This window comes from Zophobas morio, unplaced genomic scaffold (assembly GCF_036711695.1).
Source record: "Zophobas morio isolate AGI-343-1 ecotype UQ-CSIRO unplaced genomic scaffold, CSIRO_AGI_Zmor_V1 ptg000257l, whole genome shotgun sequence".
Taxonomy (NCBI): Eukaryota; Metazoa; Arthropoda; class Insecta; order Coleoptera; family Tenebrionidae; genus Zophobas; species Zophobas morio.
Genome location: NW_026972361.1, coordinates 27,429 through 37,704, shown reverse-complemented (window position 1 = coordinate 37,704; position 10,276 = coordinate 27,429). Strand labels below are relative to the sequence as shown.

The window sequence follows — 10,276 nt, the reverse complement described above, 5'->3', positions numbered from 1 at the left end:
GATAGAGAGATCTTGGAGAAAAAGAGATCCTAGAGAGAAAGAAATAGCAAATAGAGATCCAAGGGAGAGAAAGTGAGAGGTCCAGCAGAGGGAAAGATGCAAGAGTGGGAGAGATCCTAAAGAGAGAGAAATATATCCTAAAGAGAGAGGTTTTAAAGAAAGAGAAACATCTTAAAAAGAGAAAAAGAGAGATCTTAAAGAGAAACAGAGAGAGATCTTAGAAAGATTAGAGAAAGATCCTAAAAAGAGAGAGAAAGATCCTAAAGAGAGAGAGAAAGATCCTAAAGAGAGAGAAACAGATCCTAAAGAGAGAGAAAAAGATCCTAAAGAAAGAGAGAAAGAGATCCTAAAGAGAGAGAGAGAAAGATCCTAAAGAGAGAGAATGATATCCTAAAGAAAGAGAGAAAGATATCCTAAAGAAAGAGAGAAAGAGATCCTAAAGAGAGAGAGAGAGAAGAGAGAGAGAGAAGAGAGAGAGAGAGAAGAGAGAGAGAGAGATGAGAGAGAGAGAGAGAGAGATGTCAAAGGAAGAAAGAGATCCCAAAGAGAGAGAAAGAGATCCTAAAGAGATCTTTAGGGGAGAGAGAGTAGAGATTCGAAAAAATATGACGACAAAAAATTCGAAGATAGAGGAGCAAAAATAGAAAAGAAGAAGAAAAAGTGGTTAGGAAAAGAAAAAGAAAAACTAGGAGGAAAAAGAGAGGGATCTTAAAAAGAGAGAAAGAGATCTTAAAAAGTGAAATACATCCTAAAGAGAGAGAGATAAATATCCTAAAGAAAGAGAGAAAGAGGGCCTAAAGAGAGAGAGAGAGAAAGAGATCCTAAAGAGAGAGAAAGAGTACCTAAAGAGAGTGAAAGGCATCCTAAAGACAGAGAATGAGATCCTAAAGAGAGAGAAAACATCCTAAAGACAGAGAGTAGAGATACGAAAAAGTGTGGCGACAAAGAATTCGAGGAAAAAGAGGGGCAAAAATAGAAAGAAAGAAAAAGTGGTTGGGAGAAGGAAGGGAAAAATTGGGAGGGAAAAGGGAGAGATCCTAAAGAGAGAGAAAGAGAGATGTTCAGGAAGAAGGAATGACAGAAAGAACAAGTGTGTTGGGAGAAGGAAGGGAAAAATTGAGAGGGAAGAGAAAAACTGAGAGGGAAAAGAAGAAAAGACAGGAAGAATAGTGGGAGGAAAGTGATGAAGAAGAAAAGAAGGTAAAAAAGAAAATTTACGTCACAAATCTCAACTTACGTTAGTCTCGCTGTCCCTAATGAGAAAGTCCCCGTCGTGCCCCCTCTGGTTCAGCAGGTTGTCGCACATGTACCGCGTGATGCTCCCGTAGTACCACGGCTTGTCGATCAGATGTGGTTTATCGCCCATCGTCACCTGCGACCTCTCCATCTCCTGCTTGCCCCTGTCGACGAACGGCTGCGTCAGGTACTCGGAGAGCTCCTGCAGGTAGTTCCTCGGCACCAATCCGACCTGGCCTTGCGCGTTCCGCGCCTTGTACCACTCGGGGTCGCTCGGCGGCCTGTCGAGGATCTCGAGCCGGTCGCCCTTCTCGAAAGACAGCTCCTGGTCGTTCGTCGACGAGAACGAGTACAGCGCGACGACGATGTCGAGCACGTTCTCGGCCATCGCGTACGTGTGCAGCGTGTCATCGGCGTCGCCTTCTTCCTGCGTGTAGTTCGAGGGAAACCAGCCGGCGACGTTGCCGCTCTGGCCACGCCACCAGCCGTCGTTGCTCTTCTCGAGGATAAGGATGCGGGAGCCCTTGACGAGCGAGAGTTCATCGGGCTGCTGGGCTTGGTAGTTGTACTTGACGACGGCGGTGCCGATGGCCTCGGAGGGGTCGGCGGCGGCACGCCGCGCCATGCTGGGGGACTCGACGGTCCGCGAGGGGGAGTTGTTCGAGGGGAGGGTCTTGGAGCCGCCGCCTTTTTTTACCTGCGAACCGAGAACGGAACATCATCGGGGAGAAAGTTTTAAGAAGGCGGCTCATTTTTACGATTGTATGATTTCTTGGTGTTATATCCCTTTCAGAAAGTCGATGACGTCAACGTAAATAATTATTAAACAAGTTTTTACTGAAAAATATTCCGAGTTAATATTTATTCCGGTAATTACAGTTGGAAAAATACAAAAAAAGCAACACCAAGAAAAAATTACCTTGGATAAACTGAAGTTTTGTGAGTTTTTTTTGTAACCAATAAACTGCATCTTCGTTTTAACAGCACGACTAATTTCCACAAATATCTAACAGTCAATATGTCACAGAATTAATGTAATTAATGTTTCGTAGTGAACGACGCACAACATTAACATTGGGTGTATTGACTGATTATTGCAAATACTGCAATCTGACCAAACAAAGATAAAATATGTAAACGTTTGAAATCACAGAGACTTTTATTATTTACAATGCACTCAACCATTTGTGTTTTCATAAACTCCGAGTGTTCTTTCGTCTTGAGAAATGGTCGGGGAAGTAGTCGGGTCGAGAAGTGCACTCAGTCGCCGGTATCGTTCCTAAATATTTTACAACTCGACCATTTGCCATCGTAAAAAAATCGGGAAAAATTTACGCGACTAGAGCGTCCAATAATGGCCTCTCAATAACAATAAACAACCCAAATAGACGTTTTAACTGCCGAAATATTATCACTAAAGCAAGGATCAAATGAGTCATAAAAAACATTTGGAGTATTTCGCGTCTGCTATCTCTTTATCTGTATGGATCACCGATCTTAAACCCTGCCCAAACAAGCCACAACTGGCCCACAACATACCGTTACCTTTTTCTTGATACTGTCGAACAGCGAGGGCTTCTCCTTCTTGACGTAGTTACTCGGGACGTACCCAGCCTGGTTCCTCGAGTTCTGCACCTTCCACCAGTGCTTGGAGTCATCGAGCAGCAAATACCTCTCGTTCTTCCTAAGGTCGAGTTCCTGTGGCCCCTGCGCCGCGTAGTCGTACTTGGCCACGACATGGCAAATGTCATCCTGACCAGTTTTGCCTGCGGAACACAAGAAGAGTCAAAGTCGCGCCGCGAACTCACAACCCAAGCACTAACCATGTCTGATAATTGGTGCAGCCATCGAATGGGGTGTCGATTTAGCGGCGAAATTACTCTTAGCTTGCCAAGACGGCTCTGGCATTCCACGAACAGATCGGGTCTCCAACATGACCACAAGCACAACTATCTAGTGCTAGCCGACATTCATGCTTCTACTCTACAACAGTGAATGCGATGATAACAAGATCATGCTAGAATTGAAATGCAATGAACGTTGCCGAAAGTGGGAAGGGAAAGCGGGCTGGGGGCGGCGGCGGGTCGGGGGCGGGCTCCAGGAAGTCGTCTTCTACGGGGAGGAAGCTTGGGGGTGGGACCAAAACAATAAAAAAAGAGGTGGAATTGATCGGGGGCGAGATGGCGCTTACCAATTTTCAAACTGGACATATTCCCGTGTTACTCATCAGTCTTCGGCATGAAGCACCATCCACTTGCTTTTCGAGGTAATTACATAGAAAATATCTCCCACCCTCCGGGTTTGCAGAAGACATCACAATCGCACAGGGGAGATTTCATAACTGGAGGCGCCGCAGGGGGGCGCTGCCGACTGACACATGGGCGGGAATTTCGAATCTCGAAGGAAAAATGCGCATTTTGCAAAACAAATTCGAATCGGGGGGCCTCGAGCTGACTTGGAAGATTTTTATTATTCGTTCAGCGACAAAAAGCCGTTTGCGAAGTTTGACAAACACATCAAATTTGAAAAATCGATCAAAATATATTTGACAATGTACCAACAATTGGTTCACAGAGTGCCATCACTTTTTGCCAGTGTGTACAGCTGGTTGCATACACCTACAAATTAAGAACTGGGTGGAAATGGTTTTCAGTGACTAACTACCCTGTCTTTTGCTTCTTACGGTACCATTTATAGCATAATAAAAACACCATATTATTTTTCTGTAAGTAAACAAAAAAACATCCAAAAAAGGCGGAAAAAGCGACAAATAAAAAGAGACAAAAAAGGTAAAAAATGTTGCAGCAAAAACAACAAACATTTTCTGTTTCCAATTTGTCATGTCTAATAAAAATGAATCATGTACAGTAATTAGTAGTCATCACAAACCACCCACTATATCGGTGGTTTGTTGTAGTTATAAACTAGTAGTTAGTTAATTTAATTTAATTTAATTTAATTTTAATTTAATTTAATTTGACGGGAAAACCCCAATTTACAATACTATAAACTATACAAATTGAAATTATCTTAGAAAATACAAAATCAAAAAACTAATTAAGTAAATAAAATCTATATACTTATAAACCCTTCACTAATAATTTTCCTAAAGAATTGAAAATGAATTAAACTAAAATACTAACATTCTATCATACATTTTAATTTACAGACCTAAAATACACTTAATTTTAGATTTGAATTTTGATCTGCCACAATCAAATAATAAAAATGTTGAACTTTCCGCCATCCTATTAGCCGTTTCCATCATTCGTTTGATCGGATGATTTTGTGATTTGTTAGTCGTGGACACAGGTACCGTAAATATCACTGTGCTCCGAGTTTTTTTACTATTTGAAAGAGGTATTAGAAATGTTAGTTGACCCAACAAGCTAGGATTGTCTATGTAACCATTAACTAGCCCATGAAGAAAACAAACATCGTACATTTTACGTTGATCCTCTAATGACAATATTTTCAAATTACACATAATCCACGAATAATCCCCTCTTTGATGGACCCGATTAAGTTTGAATTCCAACAGTCGTAGAAATTTTTTCTGGACTCTTTCTAAAAGGTCGATATCTTTCCTATAAAATGGTGACCATACAGGAGAGCAATATTGAAGATTTGACTGCACCAAAGAAAAATACAAGGTTTTAAGAGCAGAGACAGATAATGCACGACAGTGACGCCAAATGAGTCCCAGCATGCTTATTGATTTATGGAATATATAATGAAAATGTTCCTTGAACGTAAGTTTGGAGTCAAAAATGATTCCTAAATCTTTGACTTCATTTACACGAATTACTGAAGATTTCCCTAATTGGTAATCAAAATACAACACTGATTTGACATTAAAAAAAGAAATAATACAGCATTTTTTCAAATTCAACGGAAGTAAATTGCTCACTGTCCATTTATGCAGAGTACTTAGGTCTAGTTGAAAATCTGAAGCATCATCAACAGATTGAATAGTTCTAAATAATTTCAGATCATCAGCATATAGTAAAAATTTAGAGTTCTGAAATCCAATTGTCAAATCGTTAACGAAAATTTGAAACAGTATAGGTCCACAATGTGAACCTTGTGGTACCCCAGAAAATGCAAAGTATTGAGAAGACAGATGATTACCAATTTTAACTTGCTGAGATCTATTAAATAAAAACGATGTTAGCCACTTGATAGTCTTCCCACTGAAACCTAATTTAGTCATCTTAAAAATAAGTAACCTATGATTGACTTTATCAAACGCTTTTGAGAAATCTGCGTATAAAGAATCTATTTGTCGTTTTCGAGAGAAAGCATCATTAAGATAGCAGTAGTATTCCATCAAATTAGTTAATGTTGATCTGTTTTTATAAAAACCCATTTTGTTTAACAGAAATAAGAGACGAAGAAATCCACTGTAATTGTTTGGCCACAATAAAATCTAATATTTTTGGTATTACTGACTGATTACATACCCCCCTATAATTATCAATTTTATTCCGATTGCCTGATTTGAAGATGGGAGTTACAAAGCTATTTTTTCACATCGTCGGAAAGTTCCCTAAAGATAAAGAAGTCTTAAATAACAAAAACAATGGTAATGAGATTGAAAAAACACAGTTTTTTATCAGAATACTAGGCACTCCGTCTGGACCAGGATTGCAAGAAGACTTTAATTGAGAGATATATTCAAATATTTCAACAAGATTTACATTTATTGAAACTATCAGAAACATTATTCGACCAGATACTCTAGCTATTCGGCTATCTGCTAATATAATTGCTGGCCACTTACTAATAACCCTTCTAGGAAATACTTATGTTAGTAGTAGTCGAAAATTCCTGCTCTGGGTAACCACATGTACAAGGTGAGTTAAGTAGTGTCTTCCTTGTAAATAGTAAGATAAATAACCGTTTATTCATCATTAATATACATTAGTCCTTCAAGTTAAATAATTGTGTTCCGAAAAAAATATAGAATGTAATCAAAGTACTCTGACAGGTCAAATCTTGCAGCAGGTGATTTTTTCAATTTCTACTCTAGTTGGTCATAACCTTACAACCTCATAACACTTTGGTTGCGGTTTAAAAAAATCACACGGTATAAAATTGTTGTAGAAACTTAAGCCACGATGAATTTAAGCAACTTGATGCGGTTTTTAGTATACTCCAACTTCATTGGAGTTTCTTTTTTTGCCTTTTTGTATAAATTATCAAATGTCACCAGTGCATTGTTCAAAATTTTCGTGCAAGTGAAATGCCCCGAGGAACAGCAATTTTAAAAACTAACAAAAAATGTGATTGATTTATATCGACTGTACAGGGCCGTCCGACGTTCCTTGCGAATTGTTGCGTTTACTTTGTCTAGTTTTGTTTGCGATATCTTCTATTTTTGCTGAATTAATTAGTTTTTGCGATCCGAATTCGGCGCTTATCTGTCATTTCCGTCAAGTTTGCAACCGTGCGTTGCAACCTTTGCAACCAACTTCTCAAGCGATAAAATACCCAAATTACGTCGTTCCACTCGGAAACTTTGTGATAATCCCCCTCGAATCGTTTTTATCTGCGTTTTTCATGTTGAAGACACCGCTATCGCTCCGATCCTCGTAAAAACGGCGCCCGGCTTTTCCTCGTGCACCCATCAACCACCTCTTGTCAAACCAATCAAAATGGCGGACCCAGGTTACAAGAATCGCATCCAGAACTTCAAAAATAAGGGCAAAGACCAAGATGTAAGTACCCGGCGCCCCCTCGGGCCGCGAACCGGCCCCCTCCCTCCCCCCGCGCGCAGCCCGCGCGTCCCCCGACTCGCTCGACAGCCCCCTAATGCGTGTGCCCCCAGGAGATGCGACGGCGCCGCAACGAGGTCACGGTCGAGCTCCGCAAGAACAAGAGAGAGGAGACGCTCCAGAAGCGGCGCAACGTGCCCGTCGTGGACTCCACGGACGAAGACGACATCGAGAAGAGCCTCTCGAGCACCAACCTCGAGGAGCTGGTGGCGCAGGCGTCCATGGTGGACAACCCGGCGCTCCAGCTCATGGCCATCCAGACCGCGCGGAAGCTGCTCTCCTCGGACAGGAATCCCCCGATAGATGCGCTCATCGTCAGCGGGATCCTGCCCATCCTCGTCATGTGTCTGGAGCGGTACGACGAGCCCTCGCTGCAGTTCGAGTCGGCATGGGCGCTGACGAACATCGCGTCGGGGACGTCGGCGCAGACCAACCGGGTGGTCCAGGCGGGGGCGGTGCCGCTCTTCCTCAAGCTGCTGCACTCGCCGCAGCAGAACGTGTGCGAACAGGCGGTGTGGGCGCTGGGCAACATCATCGGGGATGGGCCCCAGCTGAGGGACTACGTTATTGAGCTAGGTGTTGTTAATCCGCTGCTTTCGTTTATTAAACCTGACGTACCCATCTCGTTCTTGAGGAATGTCACATGGGTTATTGTTAACTTGTGTAGGAACAAGGATCCGCCGCCGCCTATACAGACTATTAGGGAGTTGTTACCGGCTTTGAACGCGCTTATTCATCACACAGATATCAATGTGAGTACCTCAAGATGACTCATTTTATTTATTTTTTTTTGTGTTGGGTGTGCTAAGTTAAGTTTGGGGCTGGACGGAGACGGCCTTCGAAATTTACACATTTTTTATTTCAATTTACGAAAATTCTATCAAATGCGTATTTTTACGAAAACGTGATTTGCCATTCATGTATGAAGAGGGGTTATTTTTGAAATTGTTGAAGATAAGAGTGCAAAGGCCGAAACGTGGCGCCGTCACTGAACAGTTCGACGAGCTCAATTTAGCAATTTAAAAATAGTGTCAAGGGCAAGGCGGAAGTTCGCGAGGGTCAAATATGCGACACAAGGTAGGCAACCAACAATACACTACCACCCACTACGATATTTTCACTAATTGGAAGGAAAAATGTTAAAATTGGTATGCAAATTGTGCTATTGTTTTATTGGGTAGGCAGAATACGAAACCACATTATATATGCATAATTACAATACTGAAAAAAAAAAAACAAAATCAATCACTCCATTTTTTGAAATTTTGAGAACATAATGCTGTTTAAATTTTATAAAGAAAAAACTCATTTGAAACACAGGCGTAGCATGCTTCTTTACATTTACTTTTATAATTATATTATATTAAAATAGGGTAGTAAAGACCGTTAAAAGTAATGCCTAGTGTATGAACGTAGTTTTGTCGAATAAAAACTCGTCAACTGCGAAGTTTCAATAGAATTTAGTAATACATAGATAAGTTTTATTTCCTATTGTTCTAGTTCCATAAATGTTAATTCGTCTTGATTAATTTGAAAAAGCAGCATCAAGGAATATGTTCAATTAACCGCCGAATTTTTTCAATGTGATTTGTAATAAATCTGACTCGATTTATAAAAAAAATAGAAAATTTTCCAAGGATGTGGTTGTCATTTTCGTAAAAAAAATAGGAATAGAGTGTTTAGCGCAGATGCTGGTCTTATCCTCCACAAAACTGTGATAAGTATACATATAGTACTTTTTTTCGTGAAGTTTGCTAAAGCTTGATGTGCTTCTCATTTCTGCCCCAGATCTTGGTGGACACAGTATGGGCATTAAGCTACCTCACCGACGGCGGCAACGAGCAAATCCAGATGGTGATCGACAGCGGCGTCGTGCCCAAGCTCATCCCGCTCCTCAGCCACAAGGAGGTGAAAGTGCAGACCGCCGCCCTGCGCGCCGTGGGCAACATCGTCACGGGCACCGACGAGCAGACCCAGGTCGTGCTCAACTGCGACGCCCTCTCGCACTTCCCCGCCCTGCTCTCCCACCCCAAAGAGAAAATCTGCAAGGAGGCGGTCTGGTTCCTGTCGAACATCACCGCCGGCAACCAGATGCAGGTGCAGGCGGTGATCGACGCCGGCTTGCTGCCCAAGATTATCAACAATCTGAGCAAGGGCGACTTCCAGACGCAGAAAGAGGCGGCTTGGGCCATCAGCAACCTGACGATCGGCGGGAATAAGGAGCAGGTGGCGACCCTGATCCGGGAGGGCGTGATTCCGCCGTTCTGCGACCTGCTGAACTGCAAGGACGCGCAGGTCATCCAGGTGGTCCTCGACGGGATCAACAACATGCTGAAGATGGCGGGGGCGGAAGTGGAGCAATTGTGTACGATGATCGAGGAGTGCAATGGGTTGGACAAGATCGAGCTGCTGCAGAATCATGACAATATCGAGATTTACAAAATTGCGTATGATATCATCGAGCAGTACTTCAGCGGAGACGTAAGTTTTGAGGTTTGTGGTGGAGAGGGGTTTGGACGGAGTTTTGGGTTTCAGGCTGACGACGATCCGAATCTGGCGCCCACCGCCGGTGAGACCGGCTTCCACTTCGATCCCAACACGAACGTACCGAACGAGGGGTTCAAATTTTGATCGGTTCTATTGCTCAGAGTAACAGTTTTGATCTAGCGCGTTTGCTTCCTTTCCCTTGTTTTGTCCCGGATTATGTACGCTCATTTTGACTGTTTGTGTACATATAGAATTTTTTATAAATAACTGCACGTGATTCCGGCAGGATATTTATTTAATTTAAAGAGGACCGACGGCACGTCAGGTCGTGGAACGGTTTTATTTTTTTACGCGTAAAATTTAAATTAGGTAAATATCGGGGATCGAAATGACCGTACATAAGGAAAATCTGAGCATGGTCGTGCAATCAAAACAATATGGATTTAACAAAATTTTAACGGGGGCGTCATGCACAGATTTTTTGTATATTTTATGATATTAACGTTTTTTGGTAAACATCATGAATATTTACATGGTTTTTTTAGTTTTACATTTTGTTGCCGGTAGCAATATACATAATGTTTATCGAAAAGGAGGATACATTTAGGATACAATGAAATTTTAATTGACTGGTCATCTTTAATTAATATTAATAAGCTATTATGTAATAAAAATTATAGTTTCTTGCTTACCATTGTACTATGGTAGTTAATCGTTTTAAGTAAAATATAATTTAAAATAAAGCGATTCTTCTTTTGTCGACTTTTCTTAACGAA

At 41.7% G+C, this 10,276-nt stretch overlaps 2 protein-coding genes across 2 annotated transcripts; one reads left to right on the top strand and one right to left on the bottom strand.

Annotated features, from left to right (window-relative positions):
- Positions 1-1,237: 1,237 nt before the first annotated feature.
- Positions 1,238-3,616, bottom strand: LOC135119360 (SH2/SH3 adapter protein dreadlocks-like; the record flags this gene model as incomplete). Its single annotated transcript, XM_064043771.1, has 4 exons — positions 3,428-3,616; positions 3,060-3,219; positions 2,776-3,002; positions 1,238-1,933 (listed from the first exon to the last, which is right to left on the bottom strand). Coding segments are annotated over exons 2-4 (1,035 nt in total), but the record flags the coding sequence as incomplete, so codon positions are not given.
- A 3,062-nt stretch (positions 3,617-6,678) lies between these two features.
- Positions 6,679-10,256, top strand: LOC135119362 (importin subunit alpha-4-like). The gene is made up of 4 exons (XM_064043772.1): positions 6,679-6,956; positions 7,067-7,765; positions 8,802-9,494; positions 9,549-10,256. The coding sequence occupies exons 1-4, from the start codon at positions 6,894-6,896 to the stop codon at positions 9,642-9,644; spliced, it is 1,551 nt and encodes a 516-aa protein (XP_063899842.1). The 5' UTR covers positions 6,679-6,893; the 3' UTR covers positions 9,645-10,256.
- The last annotated feature ends 20 nt before the right edge of the window (positions 10,257-10,276 follow it).

Coding starts and splice junctions, on each gene's coding strand:
- LOC135119362 (XM_064043772.1), top strand. CDS start 6,894: ATGGCGGACCCAGGTTACAAGAATCGCATCCAGAACTTCAAAAATAAG. Junction 7,766..8,801: donor TTCATCACACAGATATCAAT/GTGAGTACCTCA, acceptor TTTCTGCCCCAG/ATCTTGGTGGACACAGTATG. Junction 9,495..9,548: donor AGCAGTACTTCAGCGGAGAC/GTAAGTTTTGAG, acceptor TTTGGGTTTCAG/GCTGACGACGATCCGAATCT.